Genomic DNA, 17,779 nt, shown 5'->3' with positions numbered 1-17,779 from the left:
ATTTTTCAGACTATACGTCGCTCTGGAGTATAAGTCGCACCAGCAAAAAAATACATAATAAAGAAGAAAAAAAAAACATACATAAGTCTGGAAAATAAGTCAAATTTTTGGGGGAAATTTATTTGACAAAATCTGAGACCAAGAACAGACATTTTATCTTTAAAGTCAAGTTATAATAAAAAACAATAAAATATAGAAGAACAGGCTGAATATCAGTACAACACGCTAACGTAACACATTTATATTTATTCAGTGACATGAAGCACAGACAGAACTGAACACGTGTCTGGTTTGTTAACGTAAGATATTAACAGTTAATCAGATAAATAAAGCAGAAAAAACAAGCAACACGTTTACTCTGGATCTCACTACAAATCAATAAATCCAGACGAAGATGAGAAATTATATATATTTTAATCATTTCATATATAAGTCGCATCTGAGTATAAGTCGCACCCTCGGACAAACTATGAAAAAAGCGCAACTTATAGTCCGGAAAATACAGTGAGCAGCTCTGTTTGCATCTTTCATTGTCTGATAATCTTGAAGTCTTAGCATGCCAGTCGTCGTAAGCTTTACCGTGACACAAAAACTCTGATCTGGTCTCTGAAAGTTGTGAAAAGCACTTATAAACTCATCATGGTGAATCATTAGGATGCTCATAATGCATAAAGTAAGTGAAGAGTGACTTTGGACAACTGCAAACTGTTTAAAATAAAGTAGTTCTGTTTTTCACCGTTTTTCTTTTTGTACTTTACCACCTACGTTTAAAAACAAAGCGTCGTTTTTGATGACGTGGACATTTCTTTCATTCTCGAGAAGCCCAAACTGCACTTTTAAGACGTAGTTTGACTGTAAAGCGTATAATCAGTTTGGGGTTAGACGAAGGTGAAGGCTCGAGTTTGTCCTGGAATAATTCTAGCTTTCATAAATAAAGCGTAACACCGGGCTTCCCTGACGGATCTGCAGGTCTTTATTTGGGTTTACCGCAAAGTTACGCTCATAAAACCTAAACCATTATTAGAAAACCATGTACTAAAAGTAACACGGGGGCAGGTTGGTGTCGGGATATTTTCAGTGACTAAAAAGCAGAAGACGAGACCTTCCCATGAACCCGACCGTTTTAGAAATATTTTTAAAGGACGCGTTATTCAAGAGAAAGGTTAAAGCATAAATTACACGGTCAAGTAGCTAAAAAGTGCGTTTATATGTAACTTTGACGTGTACAAAGACACAAACTGAGTAAATAAAATGAAAATAAACTTGAAATAATGCACGTTTGTTTATTTTGAGGAGCTGAGAAAATACTGCACAAAAAAGCCTCAACAGTACATGTGTCAAACTCAAGGCCCGGGGGCCAAATGCGGCTCGCCACGTCATTTTATGTGGCCCGTGAGAAGATAAATTAAAAGGCATGACTGTCATTTTAAAATAAGTCTATACTGCTTCAATGTGTGCACTGACAATAAACTAATAAGATTTTCCCTGCAAGTGAGAGAAATGAAGTGAGAAATATTTGCAAATAATCATCACAAAATGTTCATGAAGAGGAAAATTGTTGGCGTGGAAGGAAGTTTGGAGGAAGAAAGGTGAAGGTGAATACAAGTTTGTGCTTTGAGGAGAAAAACCTGTATGTTTTTGGTGTTATGAGGCGGGGTCGGTACAGTCTACGTCGACATTCGGTAACATTAGTGACATTTATCCGGCCGTACAGTCACATCTGGACCTTGATGGTGGCCATTTTGCTGATGTGGCCCTCGGTGAAAATGAGTTTGACGCCCTTGCTCTACAGAATCACTAATGTAATATTTTAAGTAAGTATAATATTTTGGATCTTGAAAACTTATCAGGTCTTTATGGATGCTTTTCTTATTTTTAAAGTTGTAAATGGACTCGCTCCTCCACCATTAATGGTTTTTATAAGTAAAAAAACGACTGACCGAGTGAACATTATTTTCTTATTGGGCCTTTTAAACTCAGAGAATGGGCTGTTACGCTAAAACATTTTGAAGCGCGGTTTATCGCTACAGAGAAATATTGTGATAAACGATACTATTGAAACTACTTTATAATACTGATACAATAACAATAATGCAAAATAATTCTAGTAAACCATTTTTAAATAGACAATATGATTAAAAAACAATATGAGCTGCAGCAAATCAGTCATAGAAATTACTTTTTCAAACCTCTGCTGCTTAAATCTTTTCATATTACAACAAAAATAACAAAAATCCCGCCACTAATGCAAAGAAATTGTACACACGATAAATAAATCGACTGGCTAATATTAGCTATCGGTCGGCTTGTCGCGCTAACACATTTTGAAGCGCGGCGTATCGCTACAGAGAAATATTGTGATAAACGATACTATTGAAACTACTTTATAATACCGATACGATAAAAATAACCATTTTTAAACAGACAAAAAAACATGAGCTGCCACAAATGTGTGACAGAAAGAAGTCGTAAACAGACATAGAAATTACTTTTTCAAACCTCTGCTGCTCAAATCTTTGCAATAGTGCGGAGATTTTTGTGAGTTTGTTGTAATATGAAAAGAAATTGTACACACGATAAATAAGTCGATTGTAGTAATTATCATGACAGGTCTATTGTGGTTCATTTGTCGTCGTGTCTTCGTGCACTTCGGTCTCGTCTGTGTGTTTCTTTAAATGTTGTCGGACGTAAACTCGTTATTGCGCTAATTCCGGCGTATTTACATTGACGCTGTTTGTTGACGTGTTGATTAATGTGCACTGTCCTAATTCAAATAAATAAATAAATAAATAAAAAAGAGATACCAATGGAAAACAGGTCGAGCGGTTAAGACGCTTTTCATGACGAGGAATAAAACAAGACCAGCTACGTCGTCCAAACTGGCGCCACCAGGGACTTGTCTGGGGTAGACGCGCAACCGCAACTGACTTTAGATCACCGAATTTACGTTGCGCAACAGTAATCGAATCGAGAATGTTTTTAATGTTTTTTAAATTTACCGCCAACACTGAACCGAGACCCTGTTTTGACCTCGTTTTTAGTCGTTTTCAGGGTTTTTTTTTGACGGGACTGAACTGCGATCTCTCGACTTAACAGAAGACCCAGGACACGATGGAGGGACTACCATCTGGAGCTGGAGGACATGTCTGGGGTGAGGGAAGTCTGGGAGTCCGTGGTTAGACCGATGCCCTCGTGAACCGACCCGGATAAACGGAAGAAAATGGATGGATGGAAACGATCTAAATCTCAACGCTGCAGTTTTTCTGAAAAGCTCGTACAGTTTCAGCAGCTTTTACTCATTAAATCTACGTTAAATCAGCCGTGTTTTGAATATTCGAATAAATAAACGGTCTGAAACGTTTCTGCCAGCGAGATTTCCTTGTGCAAAGTTCAATTTGATAAACCAATACGAGTAAAAGTTTTTTCTGTATATCACATTTTCTAGATAACCCCAACACAACTATTATTATCTCCACACTAAACCAGAGCTGTACAAAAACATCCAGCTCACACATGGACCAGGCCAAACCCTCCACACACTCACAGTCTAGACCCTGAGAAAGTGGCGTCTGTGGGAGGGGCCACACATGGTCCCAGGACAGAGCCAGAGCCCGTGTCATCTGCGCACAGGCATTCCTCAAACACATGCAGGACAGATGGGAAGAGACACACATACTTAGAGCTGCTGCTACTATGACGACGAGGGATGGGACGTGTTTACATTTGGACTGGATCAGGACGGATTAACTGCAGGTCCAAGAGGAAATGTAGGTCCAAAAAAAAAAAAAAAAACTACAAGAGCAAGTGACACAAAGACGATGAAAAACAAGTGAGTGAACAAGTCGCTCAATCACCTAGAACCAAAGGACATGGACCTGGACTGAACCAGGACTGAACCAGGACTGAACCAGGACTGAACCAGGACTGAACCAGGACTGAACCAGGACTAAACCAGGACTAAACCAAGACTGAACCAGGACTAAACCAGGACTAAACCAAGACTGAACCAGGACTAAACCAGGACTAAACCAAGACTGAACCAGGACTAAACCAGGACTAAACCAGGACTGAACCAGGACTAAACCAGGACTAAACCAGGACTGAACCAGGACTGAACCAGGACTAAACCAGAACTAAACCAGGACTAAACCAGGACTGAACCAGGACTGAACCAGGACTGAACCAGGACTGAACCAGGACTGAACCAGGACTAAACCAGAATTAAACCAGAACTAAACCTGGACTGAACCAGGACTGAACCAGGACTAAACCAGGACAAAAGAAATGACTAAACCAGGATGAAACCAGGGCTAAAGCAGGACTAATTCAGGATTCAATAAGCACTCAACAGGACATAATCCGGGACTACAGCAGGACTAAACGGGGTCTAAACCGGGACTAACTCAGGACTAAAGCGGGACTTAACCGGAACTCAACCAGGACTAAACCAAGACTAAACCTGGACTAAACCTGGACTAAACCAAGACTAAACCAGGACTAAAGCAGGACTAAACCAAGACTAAACATGGGGAATCAGTGTTTCAGTTTTCTGCAGCTAAAACCTGGAACAGTCTAAACGTTGGATCGCAGTGTGACTCTGAAGTGCTGTACGTTTGCAATTTGTTTTCTCCTCGACAAAACCCACAATGTTGATGAAACGTTCTGCACCGACAAAGACGCCTACGAAGGTTTGAACTTTGTGTTTAAACGAGAGAGAAATGTGAGAAAATGTTAACGCCTGTGTGAGAAAAGTGTATAAAGTGTGTGGTGAGGGGTTTTACAGACAAAAACATAGAATAACTGTAAAAAATAAAGCTGATACTTTGCCGATTTCGCCTATTGCGGGTTATTTTTAGAACATAACCCTGTTGACCAAGACAAAACCAAACCAGGCGACTAACTCAGTTTCTCCCAATGACAAACACTTACGCCTGTAGCAACACGCAAAACGCACAAACTCCCCCATGTGATTCACTGTCCTCCTGCTAATCCCCAAACTATGCAACTTCCTTATTTTGTTTTGAGAAATCTTGTGAAATATTCCCCATAAATTCACATTTCCTCATTCCTGAAACATCCAAACATCAAGCGTGTTTGAAAACCAACCTCCAGCAGCACAACACCACCACCACCATCTGAACCACACCCAGTTCTTTCGCTCTATCTCTCTCGTCAACGGGATTTTCATCTCCTCTCCTCCGCTCTAAATGGACGGAGGTGCCGGGACAACTGTAATTGAGGCGCGCGATTGGTGGATGGGCGGGGATGTAAATAGTTGGCATGCCGCAGCTGTGGGATACAGACAGGAAACTCGGGATTTTAATAGATGCGAGAAGAGAAATTTGGATCCACACCCAAGTCCGACCTCGTGTTATGCCATTTCACTCGTCCTCATTCGGTTTATGCTCTGAGAACCAAAGGAGTGATACAGTTTGACAGACAGAGTGCATTTATTTTGTCTAAAACATATTTATCTCTTCGTCTTTACTGGCAACACCCCAAACATTTCTTTTTGCCCCATAAACCACACATGTCAAACTCAAGGCCCGGGGGCCAAATGCGGCCCGCCACGTCATTTTATGTGGCCGCGAGAAGATAAATTAAAAGGCATGACTGTCATTTTAAAATAAGTCTATACTGCTTCAATGTGTGCACTGACAATAAGCTAATAAGATTTTCCATGCAAGTGAGAGAAATGAAGTGAGAAATATTTGAAAATGATCATCACAAAATGGTCATGAAGACGAAAGTTGTCGGCGTGGAAGGAATTTGGAAGGAAGAACGGTGAAGGTGAATACAAGTTTGTGCTTTGAGGAGAAAAACCTGTCTGTTTTTTGTGTTATGAGGCGGGGTCAGTACAGTCTACGTCGACATTCGGTTACATTTAGTGATTTTTACACGGCCGCACAGTCACATCTGGACCTTGATGGCGGCCATTTTGCTGATGTGGCCCTCGGTGAAAATGAGTTTGACGCCCCTGCCATAAACTATGTGAAAAAGTGGATTAAGTGATTGCGACGTCACCCACAGCGTTCGCTCCAGCCAAATTAAGCCAATCCGGAGTGACGTTGTTGAAGGTAACGCCCCTTTCTACCCTCGGCATCGCTCATTTAGCAGGGAGCGGGCACTAGGCAACGCTGTCAATCAAACCTGTATCACAATAGCCAAATAAAAAACCAAAGGATCATGCAGAGCGGGTTAATACGAACATTTTAAGACCAAAATGATGAGTCTGACAGCAGCAGATACAGAGAGAGGAGTGACGGATTTTCAATAGAAAGTGAATTGAAGCAAATAGAGCCCACACTTCCTAGCGGGTTAGCTGTGTCCACTACAGTCTATGGTTTAGCTTAAATGTAACTTAAACCAATGCAAAGTAACAAAGCAGTAATAGCAGTACTGTATTTATTTACCTGTAGTGACAGAGTACGGAAATTTGCTTTTTTACAGTAAAGACGACAAATTCGACTCAAAAAGTTGCTAATCATTTTGCCGTTCTACTTTCTCGTGTAGCTTTCCAAGTGATGCAATTCATTTAAGTGGAAGCAGTACGGTAATAATGTAAAGTCATTTTGTCTTTCCCCAATACAGTTATAATATCACACTTTTCCTTAGTTTCAGGCTAATAGTACTACATCTACTACTCCTGTACCATTGAACATTTAAAATTTCAACATTAATTTAAATTTAAAAGACATTTGTGAAAAACTGAACCCCCGGAGCAGGTCGAGTTGTTCAGAATCAACACCGACGATGAAGAGTTCAGTGGATTTATTGATTTGGAGTGAGATCCAGAGTAAACTTGTTGCTTGTTTTTTCTGCTTTATTTATCTGATTAACTGTTAATATCTTACGTTAACAAACCAGACACGTGTTCAGTTCTGTCTGTGCTTCATGGAGCTGAATAAATATAAATGTGTTACGTTAGCGTGATGTACTGATATTCAGACTGTTGTTCTATATTTTATTATTATTATTGTAACTTGACTTTAAAGATAAAATGTCTGTTCTTGGTCTCAGATTTTGTAAAATAAACGCGACTTATACTCCAGTACGACTTATATTCTGGAAAAGATGGTATATAAAATATCTGTACTGGGGCAAGACACATTTTGCTCAAATACATGGAAAAATCTGAAACAGACCCTTTTATAGTTATTATGTTGTTGTTTTATTTTATTTTATTTTATTTTATTTTATTATTTATTTATTTATATTTTATTTTATGTTTTTTTTATTTTTATTAATTAATACATTTTTATTTTATTTTAAAATATGGTAAGCAGTTCTTGAGGTCAATATAATTCCACTGTGTACTGTCTGCATCTAATTACAAATCGTTTGTTTATTTTTCTATAATCACAAAGTGTGCTGTTAGCAAGCTAGCTGTCGTTAGCATTCCTCTGACTAGCCACTTATAAACTCATCTCCGTGAGTACTTGGGATGCTCAGAATACAACGGTAAATGAGAAATACTGGTAACTTCAGACCACGGCCTTTTAAAATGAATTAATTCTGTTTTTCGCATTTTTAAAACTGCAAAAATCAGGTCCAGCGCTTTAAAATATGACGTTTTCTTCTGTCGTATAAACTTTTTTCCTCATTTTGAAGTTATTAAAAGTGGATCGCCAGCTGGAAGTAATGGACTTGTTTGTGTGCGGCTCATTCCAGGTTACCACTCCCATCCTTGGCACAGATCACAATATTCCAATCTCAAAATAGAACCATAAAGGCATCGACGTGCGATAAGAACGAGGGATGGACTATGAACGTCAAATACGAGCGTTTGAACGTACCTCCAGAAGTTGAGCCGCGGAGGGACGGGTCTCTGGGTTTTTGTCCAAACATTTTCTCAAGAAATCGTTGAATTCTGGCGACCTGGAGTGAAAACACAAAAACGTACAGTATGTGTAAGGATTTAGTGATAAAATTATACAAAAAACTATGAAAATGAATTAAATACATGACTTAGTGAAATGAAAGATAAAGCACCGAATGAGAGTCCTGTGTTTGCATCAGATGCCCTTCCAGATACTGTAGAGCATTTAACATATGATGATAAATAAGACTTTTGCAGACATTTATTAGCTTGTCCACTTTGCTAGTTATTAAATTTACTAGTTAATTTAAGTTAATTTAAGTTTAAATTTAAGTTATTAAATGTATCCGTTTAAAATACTGTAAAAGGTGAATTATGAAAATGATTTGGAGCAATAATGTAACAATAATAATAACAACAATAATAATAATAATGTTAATACTAATAATAATGAATAAATAAATAAAATAAAAACAAGCCTACAGATGCAGATGCAGTAATAATAGTAATAATAATAATAATAATAAATTAATGAATAAATAAAATAATACAATTAAATAAAATTTTAAAAATAAAATACAATACAATAAAAAAATAATAATAATAATAAATACATGAATAAAATAAAAAATAAAAAACAAAAATATATAATAATAATAATAATAATAATAATAATAATAATAATAATAATAATAATAATAATAATAATAATAATAATAATAATAATAAAAACAAGCCTACAGATGCAGTCTTTTATATTGAGATATTTTTTTTTTAAATAAATCCAATATTTGCCATTTGTAATAATTTGATAACACTTAGAAACTAAATGATTTTGGAAACATATCAATTCAATTCTAACCAAAGCTCACATTTTAAACGCATCCAGAAGAATTCATAAAAATAAAACTGAAAGAGAAACTGACAAACTATGACATTTCAGAACATGTTTGAACAGAAATTTACAAAAATAATTAAATAAATGAAACCTAAACTTCCCATTTTGCAGTTTACATGACGTTTGTGGAGTAAATTATTGTACTTCAAACACTTCAGCCTTTGCGTTTTGCCAATTACATCCATACAAATATCAACTGATTTAGATTCAATTATGATTAATCGCTCCTCATAACCCTGCACCTCCTCCTCACCATTTGTGTGGGCTGTCCAGCGTGGGCGGCTCAGACTTGGCGATCTTCAGCAGGACTCTCATCGGGTTGAGTTCGTGGTGCGGGGGTTCGATCTGGGCCAGTTCAATCAGAGTGATGCCCAGAGACCAGATATCGGCCTTGTAGTCGTACGGGGCGTCCTTCATCGTCTCGCACATCACCACCTCTGGAGCCATCCTGGGACACAGAGGGGGCGAGATCCCAAAGCAGAGGTTACATAAGCACTTGGATCGACGCAGGAACTTTCCACTGCGCATTAAGTTTGTCCATCGTTTATAAAGTGGACTGTACAAATAAGGCAGTGTGAGCGGTGATGATGAGTACACACTATGACACACACTATAACACACACTAGAACACACACTATAACACACACTATGACACACACTATAACACACACTATAACACACACTATAACACAGATTATAACACACACTATAACACACACTATAACACAGATTATAACACACACTATAACACACACTAGAACACAGATTAGAACACACACTATAACACACACTATAACACACACTATAACACAGATTAGAACACACATTATAACACACACTATAACACAGATTATAACACACACTATAACACACACTATGACACACACTATGACACACACTATAACACACACTATGACACACACTATGACACACACATAACACACATTATAACACACGCTATAACACACATAACACACATTATAACTCTTTTCTCCTCCTGATACCAACAGCTGTTTCATTAAAATGTAAAGACGAGTTACTCTGTGATCATCAAACAATCAAACAACAGAGACGCACTATTTTAATGAGGTTTTAAATGTATGTAAATGTAGGTTTTAAAGAGGGGGGATTTTACTTTACTTCTATCAGGTATTTTACTGTACTTCTATGGGATATTTTACTGTACTTCTATGGAGTATTTTACTGTACTTCTATGGAGTATTTTACTGTACTTCTATGGAGTATTTTATTTGACTTCTATAGGATATTTTTACTTTACTTGTATGGGGTATTTTTGCCTTATTTCTATGGGGTATTTTACTTCTATAGGGTGTTTTACTTCTATGGGATATTTTATTTGACTTCTATATAGGTTATTTTTACTTTACTTCTGTGGGGTCTTTTTACTTTACTTCTACGGGGTATTTTACTTCTATATGGCATTTTATTTTATTTCTATGGGGTATTTTACTTTATTTGTACAGGGTATTTAACTTTACTTCTATGGGGAGTTTTACTTCTATGGGGTATTTTTGCCTTATTTCTGTGAGGTATTTTACTGTATTTCTATGGGAAATTTTACTGTATTTCTATGGGGTATTTTACTGTATTTCTATGGGGTTTTTACTGTATTTCTATGGGGTATTTTACTGTATTTCTATGGGGTTTTTACTGTACTTTTTTTTCTAATTGGACTGGTACACAAATACTTATGTACTAATATTAACCGTACACATTTTTGTCAAGATGAATCTCACGTAAACAGACTAGATTTTTACATTTTTGTGTCTGCGATCTGGAAATTATCGCTTTTTTTCACAGCTCGAGCTAAGGTAAACGGCTAATGCTAACAACTTTACGCAACAACGGTTTATTTAACGCTGGTTTATGCATAATCAGCGATAAACCAGCACTTCGATCTGCTTCATTCAGTCGTGTTTTTGTCGTTTTATTTTTCTTTTGCGATGGATCAGACTTGGACGACTGAGGGATTACACAGAAAACACGGCAGAATGCTTTAAAAAAACAAACGATTTCGCGTAATGCCGTGTCTTTAAATGACAAAACCAATCGGAAATGAAGATCTTATTTGAAAATTCTGTCACCAATCCACTTTATCGAAAGACAAAACACTCGAATTACCCGTTTAACTACATCTTACCAAATCAAAATGTCCAATCCAACACTTTATCTTGATTGATATTCTGGCTGTCATTGGTTCCATTGTATTTTGTCACCAGCGTTTTGAAACTAACACCATCATAAATCACCACGCCCTCCGCGCTCATGTGGGATGTACTGGTGTTTCTGTTTGCACACGTCCTGGTCCGGTGCCAGTTTTCTAATCGAAGGCGATCCTCGACACCTGAGCGTTCGTCCCGCGCTCGACTGGACTTTGGTTCGTTGTTATTGCGCAATCGGGGTCACCGTGTTTCCGTAGAGAAGGGAGGGGATTCATGATAACGTGTTCCGTCGATGGTTATTTGATAAAACGAAGTACAGCCACATCCTACAGCAGTATGTTCATGTTTACGCTTTCAAAATAAAAGAAATCCACCGTTGCGTAAGCGAACGTTGGATTACACGAGCTACAAAAACATGTTTTCATTCATATTTTTTGCGTGTGTTACTCACCAATATGGCGTCCCAATGAAAGAGTCTCTTCTCTGCAAAGTTTTGGTGTTTTTGGCCGAAACTCCAAAATCCGCTGTAAAAAAAAATAAAAAAATAAAATAAAATAATTGGAAAAAAATACAAAATGTGATTACACAGCGCACTTTATTGTGGTGACTTTGTAGTAGGATGACAAAAATAATCAAAATGTCCCAGTAGTGCAAAGAAAAAGTACACGTGATAAAGACGATGTAGTAACTTTTGTGACAGGCCGAACTGCTATAACTACTACTACTGCAACTAATACTACAACCAACTACCAACTAGTTCGACTACGACTACTACAACAACTACATCTACTTCAAAACTCAGATACTAAAGTGATACCAAAAAACTCGTATCGAAAACTAGAGACTACATATTGATTTGAGCAGGTATCGATACTACAAATATCTTTAGAACAACTTTGAGCTGTATCAGTATAAGACACATGGACCACTATGGAACCTGGAGCGCTGAGCAGTCTTCTATCTATCTTTCCTCTCTTCCCCTCCTCTCTTTTTTTCTCTCCCTACATTCCTTTATGCTCTTTCTTTCCTCCCCTTCTCATCTTCCCTCTATTCCTCCACTTTCCTCTCCCCTACCGTCCTCCTCCTCTGTCTTTTCCCCCATCCTTTTACCTCCTTCGTCGTCTCCCACTATCCTCCCACTTCTCTCTCTTCTCCTTCTTCCCTCTCTCTCTCATCTTGTCTTGTCTTTCCTCCTCTCTCTCCCTATCTTCTTCCTCTCCTCTTCTTCTGAGAGGCAAGTATAAGACACATAGACTAGTACGGAACCTACCTGGACCAATCTTCTCTCTTCTTTCTCTTTCCTCTCTCTCCCCCTCCTCTCTCTTTTTCTCTCCCTACATTCCGTAACGCTCTTTCTTTCCTCATCTTCCCTCTCTTCCTTCATTTTCCTCACCTCTACCATCTTCTTCTGTCTTTCTTTCCATCCTTTTACCTCCTTCGTCGCCCACTATCCCTTCCCTTTGTCCCTCTTCTCATCATCTTGTCTTTCCACCTCTCTTTTCCTCTCTTCTTCCTCCCACTACTTCCTCTCTTCTTCCTCTTCTCCTGAGATCAAGTATAAGACACATAAACGAGTAAACGCCCATGGACCACGATGGAAGTTCTACCATTTAATGTTGAAAATCACGTTCTCTTGTCTAAATAAAGAGTTTTTAATGATCATTGTGGTATTAAAGTATTAAAGTATTAGAGTATTAGAGTATTAGAGTATTATGGTATTAGAGTATTATGGTATTAGAGTATTGAGTCTATTTCTTAGTATCAAAATCAAGTTTTTTGTAGTAAAGCAGTACATTTTGTGATAAATTTATATATAAATGAAGGTATTTTCTGGACTATAAATCACATCTGAGTATAAGTCGCACCCCCGGACAAACTATGAAAAAAAGTGTCATTTAAAGTCCAAATAATCCAAATCAAACCTAAAATATCGAAGATTATCAGACATCAGTTTCTCTGGATTCTAAATAATTGTATTTGTGTCATCCATTAAAAAACTTGCTTGCTTTTTACTATTGATTTTTTGTTTTATTTGAAAAAAAATGTTGGGTTTTACTGGTCGAAAAGCATAAAATTCACCAATTATCCACTAAAAAAACTCATGTCAGTCGCTTTTTAATATTGATTTTTTGCTTTATTTGAAAAACTTGTTGAGTTTTACTCGCCGAAAAGGATAAGATTCACCAATTATCCACTAAAAAACTCTTATCAGTCACTTTTTATTTTGTTTTTTGTTTTTATTTGAAAAAAAATGTTGGGTTTTACTGGTCGAAAAGCATAAAATTCACCAATAATCCTCTATTAAAAAAACTCATATCATTCGCTTTTTCATTTTGATTTTTTGCTTTATTTGAAAAAAATTGTTGTTTTTTCCTGGCCAAAAAGGATCAAATGAACCAGTCATCCATTAAAAACTCATATCAGTTGCTTTTTAATTTAGATTATTATTTTTTTCTTTTACTAAAACTAAATGGACAAAAAACATAAGATTCACAGATCATCCATGTAAATCTACCTTTTCCCCCCTTTTATACTTTGTTCATTTAAAACAACATTTAAAGATCAAACAGTCTCAATATCTGTGATCGTCACCTGCCACCGAACAATCACAGCCTCATTTTCACGTTTTATAAAAGTCCGACTGCGCCGCGTCGAGTGGCGTTCCCTCCAGGCTTTGGCAGGAGACTCGGGTTTGGAGTCCAAAGCCGCTGCCTGTAACTACTTCAATTACAGCCCAACTCGTTCTAAAACAAGAAACCGAGTATCCTGCTTTGTAAATACGCCACACATGTGATTTTGTGACTTCGACAAACAGAAATTCACTCGTAGAGACAAAGATGGCGCCGTCTTCCAGAACGAAATCGCCAACAGGTCACAGCCAAAGAAAATTAATGTCTTTTCCAGAGTATAAGTCGCACTTTTTTCATAGTTTGGGGTGCGACTTATACTCAGATGTGATTTATATGTGAAATATGTTTTTTTCTTTATTATTATGCATTTTTTGGCTGGCGTGACTTATACTCCAGCGCGATTTATACTCCGGCGCGACTTATACTCCGGCGCGACTTATACTCCGGCGCGACTTATACTCCGGCGCGACTTATACTCCGGCGCGACTTATACTCCGGCGCGACTTATACTCCGGCGCGACTTATACTCCGGCGCGACTTATACTCCGGGGCGACTTATACTCCGAGGCGACTTATACTCCCGAAAATGCGGTACTGTCTCTACCATAGTCTGTATAAAGAAGTGGACTAAGCGAGTGTGACGTCATCTATAGCGTTCAGCTCCAGTCAAATGAAGCTAATCGAGGTTAGCAGTTATAGCGGCGAATTAGGAGCCGAGTATCGACCGCGAGTATCGTAGCAACCAAAGAGCCAATCCAGAACCAGGATGTTGAAGGTAACGTCCTTTCCCGACCGCATCGCTGGTTTAGCAACGAGCGGGCGCTTAGCAACACAGTCAATCAAACCTGTTGCTAACGCTAGTGGGAAATAAAAGGCGCCTGATTTAAAAAAAAAAATAGCGAGATAAAAACACCATGATGACTTCCTATTTGTAACGCGGCAGCTAGCAGGTTAGCTATGTCCATTTATAAATACGATCTATATTCTCTACGCGTGAATTTCTGTTTAAATCAGCGGACAACAACTTTACGTGACCATTCTGTGGACGTCCGCTAGCTAGTGCGCCGGCCAAACTGTCAGGTGTGAAAACAAACAACACCTCGGTCTAAAAAAAGCTTCTACTGAAATAAATCATTGTACAAATCTGACGTCATGTTTAATTCCTTTGTTGTTTGAGTAAATATGTGCTCAGAGACAACTCCCTGCGATTACAGCTATCACAGGGTCATAAAAGGAAATGACTTGTCTTATCAAAGGATTATAGAGGTTTATACAAGTTCATGCAACAATCTGGCTCCTGATTGGCTCTTTGGTTGGGCAGATATAACTCGTAGCCTCTATTTGCTTCACTTGGTTGTAAATGAAAGCTCTTCTTCTTTATACATTCTATGCTCCTACACCCAAAATTATGTAGTTTCTGAGAAAAAATTATGTAAATCAAATGTCCTCATATGTGACATTTTACTCATTTTGATAAAACGTTTGAATAATTATTTGCAAAAACTATTAAGACCCTGAACACAGCAACATTTGTCCTGAGTAAAAACAAAATGAGAGGGAAGACAGACAGACAGAAGACAGGAGCAGGAAGAAAAACAAAAAACATAAATAAATAAAAAAATAAAATATTCTAAACTGTTAAAAATGACTATATATAATATTTTTACATTGTTGCTGTTCATCTAATAATTTGCACTGTGGCCTAGACAAGCCAAAAACGTGTTGTCCACATATGAGGACGCCAGGTCTCAGGAGGTTAAATATCCAAATAAAACGTACACTCCAACTCCAAGGAATGTATTTAAGACGACATATTGTCCTTTCGTGTGTGATAGTTAGAGTTTTATACATAATCTATGACAACTGTGGATCATTATGTTAAAACTTGGACATTTTAAATCACAATATTTATCTAAAACGACTTAGAAATCTGCTGAATTCCACGTTAGAAAACTGCGGTACCCAATGTGAGCTGAAATTGCTGTAAACGTCATCACAAAAAAAACAAAACTGCGCAGCTGTTAGCGTCTCCTATGGATAGCTGCACATCAAGCTAGCAAACTGCGGGATTTTTTTTCTTCATTTGTACCAAAATGGCGACACAAAACATGTACGATCGATTAAGAAAATAAAACTGGAGAACAAAGTAGCTACAGAGCAGTGGACGCTACCAGTGGCGGCGAAAACGGGGGTTGATCATCTCGATTATAAGAGTATAAAGATTACTCAAACGTGCACGAATCACTCCAAATATAGTTGTCCCTCCTTAAAACGTGGTTCATCTTTCACGGTCTCGCTGTTTCGCACATTTTTTTAGTGCAATTTTGATTGTGCATCGTGTTGTACGTCCTGATTGGCTGTTGGACTGTAGACCATTGTCCATCAGTCTCCTCCGTGCCGTGTCTCCTGTCCAGTACAGAATGTGTTCAGACAATTTTACATAAACATTGGATCGCAGTGTGACTCTGAAGTGCTGTACGTTTGCAATTTGTTTTCTCCCCGACAAAACCCACAATGTCGATGAAACGTTCTGCACCGACAAAGACGCCTACGAAGGTTTGAACTTTGAGCGAGTTTAAACGAGAGAGAAATGTGAGAAAATGTTAACGCCTGTGTGAGAAAAGTGTATAAAGTGTGTGGTGAGGGGTTTTACAGACAAAAAACACATAATAACTGTCAAAAATAAAGCTGATACTTCATGGATTTCGCTTATTGTGGGACCACTGTACAAATTTGAGAATGTAAACGAGAAAAGGAAACCACTACAACAATGGTTAAAAGCTCTAAAAAGTCAAATTTGCATAATAGGTCTGATTTAAGCTTCTTTATTTTACTCAAACAAAACATTTTAATTATTGAGTCATTATTCATTTCCGCTTTTTATGCACGAATCGATTTTTTTCACATTATACAGATTTGCGATGACTTCATTTTTAAAACTTTAAACACTGTTGCATGAGACACTAATCCAAAATATGCTGAAATACGTTGAATTTCCCAAAATGCTTTTCCCCACATAAGTCTGAGTTACGGCCGTCCTCTCAGCGGGACAGGAGCAGGGTGGGACTGTTGTGTGAGAGACAGCGGACTCCGGAGGAAAACCTGGAATGTGCTCGGACCGGGGTTTATGTAAGGATCAGATGGGATCATGAAGAGCGAAACGAGATGGGAGCGATAACAGCCTCGAGGAATCTGGGATATTTCAGTAAAAACAAACAATTTTTGGCTGGTTGTGTCGTGCTGCGTGTCAGATTCAAAACAAGTCTGAGCAAAGCGCCTGGAACACACCGTGATTAGACCCAGACGTGGCTGGAACCTGCTCATTGGTGCGAGCCTAGACGACATAACTGACCTAAAAAAATCATGCATTTTCAAATAGCTTTTTAAGTAACAGATTTCTTAAAACAGTGAAACACGTTGGCACATTTTGGCAGAAATGGTCGCACTTTGTTCTGATGAGATTTGTGATGGTGTAACGTGAAGAGGCAAAGACAAGCTCCGCAATTTTCAACCAGAAGTCAGTGCTCGTATTTCTTATTTCAGTGCTTTTCTTTTCTTTTTATTTTATTTTAATATTTTCATTATTTATTTTATTATTTATTATTTATTTTATTATTTATTATTTATTTTATTATTTATTTTTTATTTTATTTTATTTGTATTTTTTTGTTTTTTGTTCAAATAAATTCCCATTATTTTTATTATCACTTTGCATCTGGGTAAAGATTTTGCTGCCTCCTCAGGTTCTTTTCTAAAGTCGATATGGAACAATATTGTTTGTTAGTTTAATATCCAGGGTGTCGTAGATAATAACATAAACACAACAAAGTACATGTGTCTTCTTGAGTTTAGTAAACTACAAATCCAAACTAATCCAAGTTCTACAAAGCATGAAATATGTTATTTTACCTTTTAATATATTTACCTAGTTTTTTTTTCTCAACAATTACCCATCACACTGAATAGGAAAGTGTAAGTGGTCCTTCATGTGATTTTTTTGTCATAAAATAAAAATAATAACTCAAAAAGGCAGACTTGTTTTTGATACCAAGGCAAAAAGTCAATACTCATTACACATTTTGCAAATAAAGTAGATATAGTATGCAGTATAGTAAAACAGATGATTCTTTAATGTTAACAAGTGGCCTTATACTAGTTCTGATATAGATCCAGATGAATAAATAAATTAATTAAAAAATAAATAAATTAAAATCACCTTTCCTGATTTTTATTTATTTATTTATTTTTA

At 37.4% G+C, this 17,779-nt stretch overlaps 1 protein-coding gene across 1 annotated transcript in view; it reads right to left on the bottom strand.

The window, feature by feature from the left end:
• The window catches only part of stk10 (serine/threonine kinase 10), a 103,490-nt gene that overhangs the window by 32,888 nt on the left and 52,823 nt on the right, over positions 1-17,779 (bottom strand). Inside the window, exons 5-7 of the mRNA XM_033978186.2 lie at positions 11,352-11,424; positions 8,971-9,165; positions 7,797-7,878 (exon numbers count right to left, since the gene is read on the bottom strand). Coding sequence (XP_033834077.1) covers positions 7,797-7,878; positions 8,971-9,165; positions 11,352-11,424 — 350 coding nt within the window. The remainder of the gene's footprint in view (positions 1-7,796; positions 7,879-8,970; positions 9,166-11,351; positions 11,425-17,779) is intronic.

The sequence above is a fragment of the Periophthalmus magnuspinnatus genome, chromosome 14 (assembly GCF_009829125.3).
Source record: "Periophthalmus magnuspinnatus isolate fPerMag1 chromosome 14, fPerMag1.2.pri, whole genome shotgun sequence".
Lineage (NCBI taxonomy): Eukaryota > Metazoa > Chordata > Actinopteri > Gobiiformes > Gobiidae > Periophthalmus > Periophthalmus magnuspinnatus.
Note: the sequence above shows the minus strand (reverse complement) of the source record. Positions and strands in the feature narration are given on the sequence as shown.